The 16,863-nt window shown below is 41.8% G+C and overlaps 1 protein-coding gene across 3 annotated transcripts in view; it reads right to left on the reverse strand.

The window, feature by feature from the left end:
- The window catches only part of LOC117247566 (AT-rich interactive domain-containing protein 3B), a 59,133-nt gene that overhangs the window by 27,609 nt on the left and 14,661 nt on the right, over nucleotides 1–16,863 (reverse strand). For all 3 annotated transcript variants that reach the window (XM_033612259.2, XM_033612185.2, XM_033612332.2), the window contains exons 3-4: nucleotides 2,356–2,430; nucleotides 1,674–1,746 (exon numbers count right to left, since the gene is read on the reverse strand). In XM_033612259.2, the coding sequence (XP_033468150.1) occupies nucleotides 1,674–1,746; nucleotides 2,356–2,430 (148 nt within the window). The remainder of the gene's footprint in view (nucleotides 1–1,673; nucleotides 1,747–2,355; nucleotides 2,431–16,863) is intronic.

Below are 16,863 nucleotides of genomic sequence, written 5' to 3' on the forward strand. Positions count from 1 at the left end.
GAAAATAAAAAGGACAGGTTTTTTTTCCACTTCAAAGTCAACCTATTTCTTCCTGCTATAAGTAAACACAAATTTAGTGAAAATAATGTGACATGGTACGCTGCAATCAGCCAGTTATCTGCCGTCAGGTGGCATTTTAGTCAGCTTGATGGATTTCTCTGTCTGACCAGCGTGAGTAAAGGGTCAGCCAACCACTCCCAGCGTCTGCCACTGGACAGAGATGCTAACAGGGCCCTGACAGATCCTGTCCCTCCCTCTCGCTGACTCGGCTTAATTCATCACCCTCCAAACAAGACCCCCGGGTGCTAAGACCAGACCAGACCCTCAGAAGCTGCTTCTCTTGTGAATGTGAGCCAACATATGCATACAAGCACACACATGCACGTCAATGCAAATGGACCCATCTACACAAATTTACGCACCATCATCATCCGTCACAGTCTGACAAAACAAACTATGACTCACATACACACTCGCATACGTATCGTGTCACCCATCATAGCCTGTGACAAAACATAATGAAGCATGAACCACACACATGCTCAAAGACCATCATCACCCATCATAGCCTGCCAAAACATAATGTAAAGTATGCACCACTGTAATAACATTGTGATTCACCTTGGGAGGTATTGCTCAAGCCATGTAACTTGCTTGGCAACAGATTTGTCTGATAGAAGCCTAAGTGCATTATCTCCCTTGGTCAGAGGGGTCTTGTAGGCAGTGTCAAAGCAGCACGCGGTCAGCTGAGCCTCCCCGGCTGTTGGCCAACTAAATAAGTTAGGCCAGTGCCAGATCCGCTTGACTCTGATACTGCAGAACCACAGGATCAACGGGGGCAGATCTCACCTGCTGACCCTTTAAAGCCTTTACTCCAGGGAGGGGAATTAGTAAAGGATTTCTTAGCCAGTGAGAGTTACAGCATGTTTTTTGAGTTGATCAGTGACATAGCAAACTTGACAACCATGGGAGAAGCAAATGTATTTGGAACCCCAAAGCCACAAGGGAGAGAACTAAAGTATCTGTACTTTTATCATTGCACAGTTTGTAGAGTCTCCAACAGTTGAATGACTGAATAAACCATTTGTGCTGTTGGCATAACACCAATCTACAGTGAAATTCCAGATGCTCTGTAAAAAAAGAGAAACCCCTCCTCACACAGAGACAGGAAATGACTCTTAAGAAATGGAAGTCGTGTGGTATTTGCTTTTCCACATAGGCAGAAGGAGGAGAATCAACTCCGACCAATGTCACATTTGTGGCAAATCTTAACAGCAATTCTTACTGCAAAGGTGAAACACTATATATGTCCTGCGAGTTACAGAATGTAGTTTTTAATTTAAAAATGATACTGAATTGAAACCATAGAACTGAAACCAGATGTTTTCAGTCAGGAACCCATTGACAAAATATACTTTCACAACAACTCTATTTTCACCAAACTGAAATGTTTGTATTGTATTTAGAAAATAAAGAAAATGTTTATAGAAAAGGACCCTAATGTCCTTAGAAAACTCATTTGAATTTCACGTAAATCCCAACTCAAAATCCAATATTTAAGTGCATGCCAATCTGCTGGATCTCACACAAGTAAAAGAAAGTGTATGTGATTCCAGAGTGCAAGTGAGGAGCGGCTGCTTTAAATAGTGTGGATTTCTGGAGAGTACTCCTACCTCGTTTCTGCATGAAGGTGAAGAGGTCATCCAAAAACTCCTTCCTTTTGGGGTCATTGTCCAGTTCATACAACTAAAGGAGAAGACAGAAACTTAGTAGGCTCTATTTGTATAGCACGTTCAGCGTGCTAAATTGGCACTAGAGGGAACAGTGTATTCTTTCCTTTTTTCAAAATAAGACCATAAGCTGACGATGCCAGTGCAAAGCATAAAAAAATCTTTCAACTGCAACATTTTTACCGGACATATTCTCTATCTGATCAATCATATTAACAGCAGTGTGAAAACTGTTGGCTATTTAGTTTTGTTTGTCTCTGCAGTGCTTTTTGTAGTGCAAATACTGACTAGTCATTTCCTCTCACATAGACACAGAACATACATGCATGTCAACAGCCAGCTGACCGTTGGCTGTTATCTTTGTGGTGTTCAGGCGCAACTTTTTAACGGAAGTGATGAGCCTGCAGTCTTGGTCAGTGCTAGTTCTTGACAGCTTGGATTTTCAGGGTCATAAAAATATATGTACAGCTCTGCATTTGGAGTGTGTCAAAGGGTTGATCTATTCACAAATTCCACTAGTTTGCCTTTCATAAGAATGAATGTTATGTAATTGCTGCAAAGGCTTTTGTTTGTTCAATGATTGAACCCACTGAAGCCACCTGGTGAACAGTTTCCAAACCCTTACCTTAGCAAAGTCTCTGGAGGCCTCTCCTCTTCCTCTGCTACTGTCAGCCTCATCCACCCAGCCTGCACTCCCATTCTACAACAGACAAGAGAGAAAACACAGATAAGGTCAATAAACAAATAGAAAGTTGCTACAAACACACACAGAGAGGATCAAGTGTGCAGGGTTCTCATATCATTAAGTGTCATTAAGTCTTTCAAAAGTAACATAATTATCTATTAATATGACTATTCTTGTGGCATTTCAACTTGGATTGTGACGGTAGAGATACAGACAGGTGTGGGGAGAGAGAGTAGGGCTCATGTCATGCAACAAGGTCCCTAAAGAGAGGACATTTCCTGATTTCATTGTAGATGTACATTTGCAATTCAAAAGAATGGACTTTAACCTCAAAGGTTTTTCACTAATATGTGTTCATTAGATTTTTTAGCTACAAAGATCCCATCAGGTCAAAATATCACGTGGGGCTTAAAAAATTTGAAGCAAACTCCAAGCTAGTTCCAACAGCTACCAACATTCAGCAAAACAAACATGAAAACTAATATATCCCCAAACTCCAAGAGTGCATTTTTCCAGAGGTTGGAGGAGTAACCTCTGGAGTTATTGTGCCCCTGAGCTCCTGTGTCCCCCTCCCCCTTCATCCTCAAACATCTCCATTTGACCTAAACCATCTGCATCTGGGCCTGCCCTGCCCCCACCCATGTCTTCCGACCCAGCTGGATACAAGGGCCCCCCATCCCTCAATCTTAACGCAGCTGTGACGGGTGGCCAAGTTCATGGAGTATAGCTGGCTGTCAGGAGGGGCCAGGGGAGGGTGGGCTGGTCAGTAGCCCTAGCGTGCGCACACACATACATACACACACACCCACACATGTGCAAAGGTTGATCATGGCTGTGTGTATGTTTGTGAGTGGAGAGAGGGGGGCAATGGCCCCACAAGACGGGAAGGAAGGAAAATAGGGGCAGAAAGGGGTGCACGGTATGTGCCGACCAGGAATGTCTCCTAAAGACAAAACCTATAAAAGCATCAGGAATCAAAACAAGATCCGTTTGGAGGGGGACGTTAATAGCTGCAGCCCTGGGTCTAGTTTCAAACGGGAGCCCATTGGTCAGTGGCAATTACAAGGCCTGAAACGAGAGCCGGGAGGGCAAAGGTTGTCAAGGCCCCTGAGAGCAAGTCATTTTCACCCTCTCACTCTCTGTACGTGTAACGGTTGTCAACATTCATGCTCTCTAAACAAATACTCATCAGCCATCAACTTGCAAACCCACTGCTAATGCTATGCGTCAGGGTAGAGTTAAAAACATGAGGACTTTTGTTACAAAATGAGCTAACACTCTCTCTTTATAACAACAAAAGTGTCCAAAATATAAACCAATATAAGGGTGGAAATTAACTTGCATACTAACAACATCAATAAAGGTGAAAGACAAAAATGTATTTTCCCTCTCAAACTAACACGAAAAGTCTAGTTCCAAAATGCTACGTTGTCAGTGTGGAAAAACTAATATTTGAAGTCCAATGTTCAAATCCTCAAAGACATTAGATTACTATCCTCTAAAAAGTGAGAGTTCAATCACTTTTCAAAAAAGGGTTTTATTTTCTCCTGTTGGCTTCTCAGCAGATATACTGCATTTAAATAAGTTCACAAACACAGCTCCTTCCTTATCAAAATGCATTTCGCCGTCAACTTACATTATCTACAGTATGTCATACAGATACAACAGTATCGTCACGTGAAGGTAAATATATGGTACAGAACACTGAAGACCTTACAGACCTTTGCACACAATTAGACCACCTCTGTTAACCTTTAAACCATTATAAATGATTATAACAGCAGATAATTCGGATTGCAGCAATGTATAATCTCACATGCTTGTTCTTGCATGGAAAAAAAACTTTGCATTCGGCACCTTTTATACGTGTTAATGCTCCCTTTTCAATGGCCCCGGGGTCGACAATGTGTAATCTTACTGATGGTAACCAAACAAGGAGCCATAAAGCTGCATGGGAAACACATCATTGTGCTTGTTAGCAAGTTAAGTGCACTTTTCTAATCTAATTTCTAATTCAACTTCTATGTACAGAATATTAATAACAGTTTATAACTGTGTGTGTGTCAGTGTATTTGATCATCATTTGATCTCTTATAATCAAATGGTACTTAGAGAGGATATTTGCACAACAGTATGATCTGTATGTGTATGTACAGGACACACTGTCTGATAGTGCTACTGGTAATAACTGATCAGCTGTGTTTAGTGGTTTATAAGGTCTAGCTAATACATAAAATAATTTAACAGATCTCTCTGGCTCTTATCCAAAGTAAATTACTGTAAGCCTGCCAACAACAGAATTCACTCCCAGCTCACCAGAATCAGATGTAACTGTAGAGGAGCAGTCAGTAGCTGCTGGGTTACTGGCCTTGGGATTGTTAGGTGAATACAAACGTGTTTACACACAAACCACTTGCACACCCACACACACAAACACACACTCATGCCACCCAGAGGGACACTCTATGTTATGGGAGTGCAGGGGTCAAGGTGTTCCTAACATCAAGAACAAAGGTCTAATGTGACAGAACACCAGTGTCCAGTCAGTGTCAGGCTTTGGCTTCCTGCACCACACTTTTCTTAGCTGTAACTGCATTTTCTTAAGTGCGCAAGGTCAGCGAGGTTTGTTTAAATACTGGAACATTTACGTCCCATTTTCAAATGAATGAAATCACTGATATTTAGAACTTGTATTCTCACTGATCGTGTATAACATGTACAGATTTCATGTACAGTCAATGCACTTACAGGGGCCAAGCCTTTAATCCTCGTTCAGTACAAAACGTTCTCCAGCGTTCAGCCAAAAGTCACATGATGCTACAAAAGTCATATCACTTTTGATATAACGGTGGAGTGCTCTCTTGTACTGAGCAAGGTCAGTTTGCCCTCTTCAAGGGTAAAGGGCAAGCTAATGCCAAATGGCTGGTATAATGACAAGGATAGCTGGGAGGAAAGATAAAACCAAACTACTGTGGTACTGAATATATATGGAAGCACAAAATACGAAACAGGGAGAGACTTCAGAATTATCAATTATTTCAACCAACAGCCTTAACCAAAGCAACTTGTATCAACCAAGCAGGTGTCTGCAACAAAAAAGTGTCTGCACTTTGTGGTTCACTTGACGTCTACGCTGTTAATATTAAACTTTTGGATCTCAAAACCAATGGGACTGTTGGGACAACTGTCAATGATTGCATGTGATTGGGTCTCAGAGAGTTATTCAGCTGTCACTTGTTTTCACGCACTTGTTATAAGCTCAGTTGCACTTCTGAAGCCGGTTCAAAAAAAGCACAGTAATTGGAACATAGAAGCCGTTAACCATGAATAGACATGTTGGCTCTTGAATTGGGACCTTGGTCAGCTGAGGAATGTTAACACTATGTTGCTTTTTGTCAAGTTAGAGTGGATACTGATGTTTTGGGACCACTCCTTATGATCAGTCACCTCAGCCCCTTCACCAAATCCAGCACTCCGCCCAAAAATGACTTCTTTAAAAAAAGAAATTCCCACACCCTACATACATTCATGACAGGGTCGTAGAGGGCTTGGCTTGCCTGATAATCATTCTCAAATCAAATGTTTAAAGCACATGTCCTTATGTTTATGTATGTGCATTTAAATGCCTTTGTTACTGCAGTATAGATTTTTAAAACTTTTTTTTAACATGTGGGGATGCACCATGAAATTGTGCCAATAACTATATTTAAAATAAGAATTTTGCCAACAGCCAATGGAAGACAGAAGAAAGCTAATTGAGATGTTTTTTTGGTTGTTGTTAATTTGGTTTATATTGTTTATTTTATTCCTCCTTTTGTGCAAGGGAAACAAAGACATCTCTATTATAAAAAACAAAACAAAAACAAAATTGTTTCAGAGTGCTCTTCATTACACTACTGACTTTGTGTCTGAACAAATTCAGTCATACACATTTATGAAACAACCTTTAAAATAACCTTCTTTCCATGAAAAACTGTATCTTATTATTATTATTATTATTATAACTGCTTCTTAATAGCTGTTAATATGTGTGTGAAAACATCAACGAATTTCTCCTTCAAACTTACCTTTACCTGATACTAATTTTTACTGATCAGAGCGTGAAGGCATCATAACAAACTCAATGCAACTTCCGTCTGCACAGATTTGATGTTCACAATATAGCATTATCAAGGAAACAACAGGGTATGTCTCCTGATGCGTCAACAGTGAATTTACTGTGTCCTTTTGTCCCAACGGCATCCCGGTTTGTCCCAGTTAGCATCCAGCCCTGCTATTATGCCTCCGTAAAAGTGTTGCGACATGACAGATAAAAACGGCCACTGCCATCGCTGAATGCCTTCTTATTTGCTGATAGGCCAATGGTAGTCAACAAGGCAAATATCGGCCAATGCCAATGTGCGGCTGATAAATTGATGCATCCTCATTAATATGTCTTACAGCCAGATATTTGTGAGTATATTTATCCAAACTTCAATTCAGTTAGGTCAAATGAAATAAGAATATTCAAATATAGCAGTAAGTATGTCTGTGTGTACGTGCATGTGTGTTGCCTGCGTATGCCGGTGTGTGTTTGTGCTGGGTGTAGGATGAACAGAAGCCTTCATATGTTTAAGCAGCCCATGTTTCCTCTCTGTCTCTCTCTCATGCTGTTAGCAGGTTTACTGGCCAGGCAGTGGGTGGCCTAATCACATTATGGCCATACGTGACTGACTGGCGCAGCGCCAAATCAGGGATAAGAATAAGGTAGATGACCAAAGAGGGGGGGTTGCAGTCCACATATCTACAATTGGTAAGTACCTCTGTCACTAAAAAGTTCTCTCTATGGAAATGGTTTTTGAGTGGGGGTCAGTTGAGGCAGTTGAGGTTCATGTGGGTTGTCAAGGTGGTGACCATTTGTTATTCTGACAACAGTGCTGTCAGTCCATTAATTTGTACAGTTACATGTCCTCAAAAATTATGTTTCTTTTTCAGATAAGGAAGATCTGGCTCCTTTTTCTGAAACACTGAATTTTGAGTGCACCAGTTGTGAAATTCATACATTTGGATTGTGTTTTCAAGAGCCATTACTCCCGTACAATACAGTGGACTACGTTCTGTCTGCAACAAGTTGACATTCTTTGCATATCCCTCCATCTGCACCGGACAAACTACGCAACACACTCCTACTTGAATGTCGATGCATAGCTTGGGGGTAATTCTACGCAGCCATTATAGAAAGATGTCTGGAGTAGAGCCACCATTTTAGTGAGGCCAGGCATGCCGGAACAAGAAGGGTTAATGGCTGCTGCTTGGGGAGTGGGGGATGGATGGCATTGATTGCTCAGGATGTTGACAGCACTTCTCCAATTTGATAGTGGAGCTGTTATTAGATGAAGAGGCTTGTTCTTAATAAAAGCATCATGTGATTTGCCTTCACTTTTCCAGCAGAGGGTTGAGTGGGCTCAAGTAGCAGCCATGGAGCTAAGGAAATTCGTGCTGTGTTAGACCCACTTTAGGAATCACTTCTAGATAATAAAAGCAGGGGGAAAACTGGATTGAGTACATTTTCACACGTGCTTTATAAAAGGTAAGCAGCCAATTTCACAGTGTATAAGCAGTGATATACCTGTGTGAAGAAGGTCATTTTTATACTCTTGATGACAGGCTGGATGAATCTGACTGGTGGGATGGCAGAAATAAACAAGTGACACATCTGATATGTGGAGCAGACCGGAAAACAGTTGTTGTTTTGCAGCCTGCCAGTTTAATCCTGCAGACTAAACAAGACCTAATGAAGAGAGGCACGTGCCATATTAGAGGCCCGTTAGCCCTGAGCCATGCCCCTAACCCCTGTCTTCACACTCTGAGCTACCGTCACGGCTCTCTGTGTCCCACCCTACACAGCTCCATGCTGCAGACCAAGTCCCCTGGGCCACAGTCATTGAACAGGAGGAAAATCAATAGCACTGGATGTGCAAACACAGGGAAGTCCCCAGCCCCCTCCGGACGCAATCTCACAGCACACGTCAATACTCATCATCCTCAGTCATCTACCGCCACGCCAGGGAAACTGAGATGAGGGCAGGATCACAGCTTCCATGGTGACCTAACCCCTTCACCTCCAACAAGACAACTAACTTTGACTAACACAGCAAAGGTTTCCATGGCAAACCCTCATCAAATTGCAGTTATCTACAAAAAAAGACAGTGTAAACAGCCACACCTATCCTCAAAAACTGCAAACATGCACATACAAACAAAATCCCCATAGCAACCCCAGCTAGTAAATCAAGAGTAACAAAATGTCACTGTGCTCTCAGTGCGAGCTCTGTCAGAATACAGACACAGGCGGGAGGGTGAGTAGTGAAATTCACCAACATTCCTGTACACCAGTAACAGGACCTCACAATAACAGGAGAGCCCCTCTCATCCCACAGGTACTCTTAACATCTCATTCCTGGACTAATCTTTTTTAGCCAAATTGCTGCCTGTCAAAACAGTTCAGCAAAGGAAATCTTTTAAACAGACACAGCGGCAGTAATTTAATCACAATCAAGGCCTCTAGTAGAATTCTGGATCGCAGCCAACAATAGTGATAAATGGTGAGTAGCCAGACAAGCGGCAACACACATGCTCAGTAGTTAAACTTGCTTTTTTGTACACTTCACTAGTAAAGCCATAACATTTTTTCTAAAATGTGACACAGGTTGCTTTGTATATTTATTTGTGAAGAGAACTGGATCTGTGATTAATGCAGATTACTACAGCAGTAAGCCTGTTTCCTCATCTACTGGAGAACAAGAGCTGCGATGACTTTAGTTTAAGTCGTCCAAAGAAAGCGAATGTGCTTCCTCTCAGCATGCCTGTAAAAACGAGCATTGTGGGGGGCAGCAATCTCTAATCCAAATCAAATAATTGGGGCCTTGATCCCACAGCAGGGCTCCAAGAATCATTTATAGTGGCTCGTGCAGCGGGGAGGGGTTGATGGGTGAGGGGCAGGTGCATTGGGAGTGGGGCTGAGCGGATGGCGTCCTTTATCTGCTAACTACTGTAAAGATATCATGGTGAGCTCTCTATGCGCTACCACCAACAAAGGCTTGCGCTAATCGTAATTCCATGTGCGACAACAGGGAAGTAAATCTCACTGGTACTGGGGAACATATGGTTGACATCCTGCTTACAAACAGATCCACTACTGATTCTCTGCTCTCATTAAGAATTATTATGGAGCATAAAAAAAAAGGGTCACATATCATACGAGAGCTGGCTGGCAGCAGAAAACAGGACCCAGGGGCATGCCTGCCTCTGAGTGTCCAATCATGTTTGTAGCTGGAAGAGATTTCTGGCTTTTGAGGGAGCAGACAAAGTGGCAGGGACAAGGGGCTAAATGTCCAGGGGCAGAACGTGTTGCTACCTGCTCTGGCCTCAGCACCTCTAAACAGGCCACTGAAAAACACGCCTTCAGGCAAGACCACCCCTCCCTCCATTAATCACTCCAATTACAAAGCTGAAAAAAAGAAACAGAGGAAAAAGAGATGGGTGGTGGGGGGTGGGGGGGTGGGGGGGCACAGATAGAAAGACAGAATGAAAATAGGCAGGCAGGCAGACACATGCAGAAGAAAAACTTATAATGATCAACACACTTTTTCACCTTATCCAATTTCACACCCAAAGAGACAGAGACAGAGAGCGAAAGAGAGAGAGCGAAAGAGAAAGAGAGAGAGAGAGAGAGAGAGAGAGAGAGAGAGAGAGAGAGAGAGAGAGAGAGGAAGACTTATGTCTGAAAGAAAGGGGAGGATCTGCATATTTAGTTCCTGGGTAAACATGTCTGTTGGTGACCAGCAAGTCTGGTTTGCCAAATAAACTGACTGCATTTGTTCAGCTCCAGCCCTTTCACCAAGACACCACATTCCACAGGCAGAGGCCCCATCCCCCATTACACTAGCTGGCCCCTTTCGCTGCCTCACACAAATGCAACGTTTATAGGCTGGTGTGGCCAGAAGTTCACACTCATTGGTTCAAAGACCCTTTCACAGGCAGAGCAAACATTTTAGTGAATCACATCTGTGCCACCACATACAGTACTCCATACGTTAACCCTTTCCAGTCGTGTTTCAGGCCCATAAGAAGCTAGACTGCAGAGATTAGTCTTCCAACTGAACTATGCACAGACGTGCATGGGGCCCCCTTGGTAACCCCTCATGGATAATTTGATTTGAAGCTATTAGTTTTGCTCTGTGAAGTGTACAGTTGTCTCCAATATGCAAAGCACATATCATTTTGCAAAGACACAAATTCATAATCTCCATATTTTATTTTTTAGGGGCCCCTTGTAATCAATGCAGCTTTGAGCAAGAAGCCATACTGCTGCATTTAGGTCAAAGCAGCTATTAGCGGTTTCTTCTGGGTTAAAAGCTTTGGCTAAAAATACCTTGCATATCTCACATCTTTCAAAGAGCAAGCATCCACTTCACCCCCATGCTAATGGCAGCTGGAGACATCACACAGACCTGATAGCCCTTTATATACATTCTCATTATACTGACAGTGCCGGGAACTTGATACATTCACAATCAACAAAACAACGTCACTGCTATTAGGACACATAACATTTCATTACATATGAAATGACAGAGGTCACAGCGCCTGGAGTCAGATGGGTAAATGACTTCTTTGTGTGGCATTTGTGGTGGTAGGGGAAATCGGTCCTGTTATTCCCCGGGTTTCCTCCATCAGAGGAGTTAGTGTTATGACTATCTCTCTGAATCTGCTGTATCAAATGTTCAAACCATAAGCGCAATTCACAGCTTTCTGTACAGTCTAATCGATAGGGAGCTATTTCTCTGTTCAGAGCCAAAGGTATCTGTTTCCTCTCAGCTAGCGTTAAGTGTGCAGGGGCATTCCACCTCTGACAGGCCTGTACCCCCCAGGGACCCAGTTTAGGATGATGCAGACCGTCACGCATCTGGAGCTCATCTCCAGGGGCCAACAAGCCACTACATCTCTACTGGACACTCAAAAGACAGCAGAGACACCCAGAAACCTTAACAGAATGACCAAACTCATGGTCAGTGCGGGAATTATTGAACCAAAATTTAAGAAAACAAACTTTCAGAGTATAAATGCTGTGGAAGTTATGCAATTATTATGCAACCAATTTTAGCCAGCAGTGATCAGATTCACTAGTTTAAAAGCCGCCCTATTAATTGTGCCTTCTTACTTGTTTTTTCATTCGTCATTATACCTTTTGAGTGGTTTGAAAATGAGAATGCAGTTTTTCTAACTCAACACTTTACCTGTATGTGACCACCTAAGTAATGTTCCATAGCAATACGGACTATAAATGATGCCTGCATGTAGGGCACAAAATTAGCACTAGCAGCCAGTCAAATGCTGGTAAAATATGCAAGTGGCTGGTAGATTTGCTTCAATCACCTGCCAAAACAACAATGGTAATGTACTGAGTGGCTGGTTAAGTCTGAACAATCACTAGCCATTTGGCCAGTGGACAAAAGAATGAATTTTGCGTCTTGCCTGCAATACATGGGAGGGTAATCATAGCTAATAAGCAGCTCTAATAAGCTGTGTTCATTGTTACAACAGACAAACTGCATGAAGTCTAGGCATTCTATATTTAAAGGCAGCCCTGGATAGTGTGGTAATCATCCATATGCGATGGTACTCGCTATCACAGTCAGTAATGTTCTGTCAGCTGTGTTAGCTTCACCTGACAGGCCACTTAAAGGATGTAGCCTATGAATGTGAAGAAGATAAATAAAATGGGCTCTTGATAACTTTGCATATTGTTGGTTTGTATATTCTTGATCTGTTAATGATAAGTTGATCATATATAGTCTCATGGTAAAGAACCCAATTAAATGCTTGCTTTATACTCTATACTTCGGTCTATTCCATACACAGGCATCACAGAGGTGCAGTATACATGATCAGATAAGATAAAAGTGTAATGATTCTCATGGGGAAATTGGGTTGTTGCAGCAGCAGCAGGGGATATGACATAGATAACAGAGCAAACAGACTGTACTGAATGTAATACAACAGCAACAAAAGCACATATACAGTGAATAGTGAAACCAATAAATGCAAAGCCATACAGGGTTTCCAATTACAGAATTACAGGTGAGCAGATGTTTGCAGAGTACATGGTTCATATTCACTCACGCTTAATGTTAAGTTATTTCAGCTCCTGTGGTGCACAGCTAGCCTATATGCCATTACTGTTCCAACCAAACATTAGTGTTTTCATCCATGCTACCTCCATAAAGCACAAGTAGCTCTATTTGATGGTCTAATTATAAAAACGTATGATCACTCATGTTAAGTTCACATGCATTATTCCAAGGTACTTGTGATCAGCTGAGAACAACGCTGCTTCCAAATGCAAACAATTTTGTGCTACTAATCATTTAGTAAACGTTGCTCCCACTTTTTTTTTTTTTTTAAACAAATGATCTGACCACACATCCTCCCTGTGCTGGAAGCATGGAGCTTCCCCAGGTTTTCTAATCACATTTATTTAGGGCAGGAAAACCTGAGATGTCTTTGTTTGACCAGATGGCTGGCTAATCAACGCTGGCTCCACTGGGGGTTGGGGCATCCCAAATCTGCCACAAACATTATTGAACCATGTTCCACATTAATATGCTGATGACTGCTAGAAAAGAGCCTTGCAAGCTGATATACATCATGTAAATTTCATATATAGAGAATCACACTGAGTGCCTTCTTGAGATGGACATGGTGAGGCAAGATCATTTTTCTGATGCCATATAATAAAGTGCAAAGTAAATAAATTCTGCACTCCATCACACCGACTGAAAGACATCAAACAGCAGACTAACATTCTCATCCTACAACATTATGGTTCTTATAAAAACCCTCTAAATTCACTACAGCCCCTGCTGTTAATAATTCAATTTTCTGTGCCACTCTTTAATCATTTACTAACACGGCTTTTGAAATTATTGACTGCAGTTGACATGGTCCATAGTACTATTCACAGTGTGATTGTCTATTAACCAGATCGGCTACAAGTCAGAGCGCGATGTGTTTTTGTCATCTGAAATGATTTATTACAAACCTTTCTATTCAAGACAAGGTAAATCCAGTTATTTGTGTGCTGCTGACAATGATAGAGACCATCTAAAAAAAAGAATCTGAGATTCCAATTTCTGATTACAAAAGCTTAAATATATTTAACTTTTATAAAGCGAAATGCATAAACTGACAATAGGAGTCAAATGCAAAGTCAGAGGTATATCCTTTTTTTTTTTTTTTTTTTTTTTAGAACATTGAATCGAAGCCTGATTTTCAATTCCATCTCTCGAAATACGACATGTGATCAACATCTATTTGTTTAGCTTGTTCAATTTGATTACTTTATGCAAACAGACCAACACATGTGTTACAGAACTCTTTTATCCAGAAAGGTACAGCTATCTCAGCTCTGGACACATGATCTGCACAACAGATTTTGTCTGAAAGAAAAGACAATCATAACAGCACTTTGCTGATGCTAGTAGGAATAATGTTTTTCCCCCGAGGAAACTGTGTGTACACTAGCACAACATTTCGGATTACAAGCCAGCAGCTTTGACAGACACGCTGCTCACTGTTTGTTTCTTGTGATGATTGTGATTCAGGAAGTGAACAGCTTTGGCGGATGTCCAACCTTGAATGCAGAATGTAAATGCTGGAAGCTGAGCTGTGAACGCACTGCTTTCAGTGTAATGTGACGTTTCCTGGGCAGCAGCCAGGACCTTTTTTTCTCCCTTCCTCCTCTGCTGGTAGCTCCCTCTTACAAGCACATGATTACACTCAGCTTGTGTTTGAAGACTTGGCAGCCAAACAACCTGGCCACATGCTATTATAAACTACATGGGATTTTGGCAGGCAGCGCTATGACTGTGCAGACTGAAAAGCAGGCAGGCTACAGTGAAAGGGAAGCCTCCTGTACCTCTTTCACCTCCTTCTCTGCTGTGTTTACCCAAGGGCCTTGACACAGTGGCCCAGTTAGCACCTACAGGCCTCTGACACCAGCCTGGAGCACAGCCAAAGCAGTGGCAGAAGACGGCCAAGAAAGCCACTAACAATAGACAACTCTCACTCTTCACCTTCACACCTCCTTACCGCCGGGCCCTTTCTACAAGGAGCAAAGCAGAGATCAGAACCCAAAGAGACCATATCTTATGTCTGCAACTGCATATTTCCAGTTAAAGAAAGCTGTGGTTGAATACAGACATTCTCATATATGTAACGCTGCTTTATGTCCCCAGTATGACTGCAAACTAAATGGATGTGGCAGATCTGGGCATTTTCAATCGATCAATATCAGCAATATAAAAGGCCAATCCATATCTAATCTGCACTCCATGAAAACACTAGAGCCTTTACTTAAATCACATCCACAAAACATTGTTTACATGGTAATTTAGGGTGCTTGTCTCCCCACATTTTCAAGTAGTGGATCTCCATCCATAATTAAATTCAAAAAACAATCAGAAACCAACTTTGTCTTCCTCATTAAAGGTACGCAATACAGGCGTTAAATCATAAGGAGGGGGCAAACACTGCCTGATTACCCCTCTAATGGCTGAAATACACAGGGCACAGACTGTCGCATAGGTGTAGCAGAGCATGGTTATTCACCTGCTAAACAGTGTGAAGTGTCAGCAGGTCAACCTATTCCAATATGCTATGCAGCTAACATTTCACAACTTACACCAAAAGCATCATTTAAGTTACTAAATAAACATCTTAAAACATTAAGTAAATAAATTCCATCACACTACTTGGCAAAGAATTGCTGTATGCCCTTACCCACAATAAGCAGTCCTGCGATGTAGCTATAATAGCAACGCAAACCACTATTGAAGGTTATGTCAGTGATGTCACTTTACACGGTATGAGTGTATCAAGCCACAATACTATTTTGGTTCCAACCGAAAATGTGTTGGCAACACAGATTACTGTAAACCGTCGAGTAATTGTCGTGGATTTCCTGTTCAAATAATCATTTAAACCATTGCAGAGCATTTTTTTTAGACAAAGTACTTGTCTGCTGCTTTGTTTTAGACAACATTTTACATTTGAGAAGGCTGGCATCTTGAAAGTAAGGGCTTTGTTCACACTTCTCAAAGTAAAGTACCAAAAAGTGTGTCATGTAGTGTCAGCACTGAAACCCAGGCATCGGACTGAAACTAAAGTCAAAAGATATTAAACAATGCAAAGCTCAAATCAATGGTGATGATAGTATCAGAATACCTTTAATGATTATATTCTTGCAAACAAATAGCTTGACAAAAACTTCAAGAGGATATGTTAAGCTTGATATGGCTTCATGCTAGGAAAACTCAGCTAAACTGTGTTTCAACATTTGAAATAGGGAAATCCCTTTCAATACCAAGAACATGCAAAGAATTAATCATGTGAGCTGTAGTGCAAAGACAGACTGACAAGTTAAACACACAGCATGAGACCATACTGTACATGGTACAAGGACAACAGGACCTCGCATACTGTACCAAGGGTCACTGCAAGAGACAGTGTGAACAGTAGTCTATATACATGTGTACTGTATATATAACTACATGCAGTGAGCCTATATAAAACTCAAGGAGACTTTGCTCAACAGTGTCATATGACCTTGCTTCTACTTCCATGCAGCTGCCAAGGGGGTTGGTGGATGTCTTTGTTTCATTTGGCTATTCCCCTTTCTCTGTTTGCCTTCATTAAAGAGCAGGTGTTGAGATATGCTGAGTGGGAGTGGTTGTAAAGGACGAATGGAACCAGCATTGGTGTGGGGAGGGGGGCTTGTGGTTTCACTACCAACTGATCAAATTACAGCAGGCATCAGTAGCTCAGTTTCCATTAGTAGCATAGAAGTCAATCCTCCAGGGTCGATTTGGGAAGAAAAGTGTGACAACTCTAATGGACATACAACATTTGCATCTAAATGTGACAACTTTTTGCCTTTCAATTCAATTAAATGGAGACAAGCAGTGTGGCCCTCAGTGACAATGCTCATGAGGGGTCATCCACAAAGTCATTTGCATGATGTTGCAGGAACGATTACTTCAGCTGAAAGGCAAACACCTTAAATACAAAAGCAACAAGACCTTGTGCTCTTCACAGGTATATTTGGCAAAGATAAAATGGGTCTGTTGAGAGAGGAGCACAACATACGTCTTCCTCTCAGAGACATTTCTGTTATTCAAGGGACCGGCACATGTAAAGTGGGATCTGAATGGGGCAGAACACTGGGGCTTCAAGGGGCCCAACTTTACGCAAACACGGCAACAATGCAAATCACCAACGCTTATAGATAATAAACCCACAAAGGAAATGAGCATTTCAACGTCTAACAGCTGTGCTTACCGTCTCGGTGAAGGAGGCATAGACATGAGGAACGGGGAAAGTCCAAGCTTGATCTATGACAGGATTACA

The sequence above is a fragment of the Epinephelus lanceolatus genome, chromosome 2, assembly GCF_041903045.1.
Source record: "Epinephelus lanceolatus isolate andai-2023 chromosome 2, ASM4190304v1, whole genome shotgun sequence".
Lineage (NCBI taxonomy): Eukaryota > Metazoa > Chordata > Actinopteri > Perciformes > Serranidae > Epinephelus > Epinephelus lanceolatus.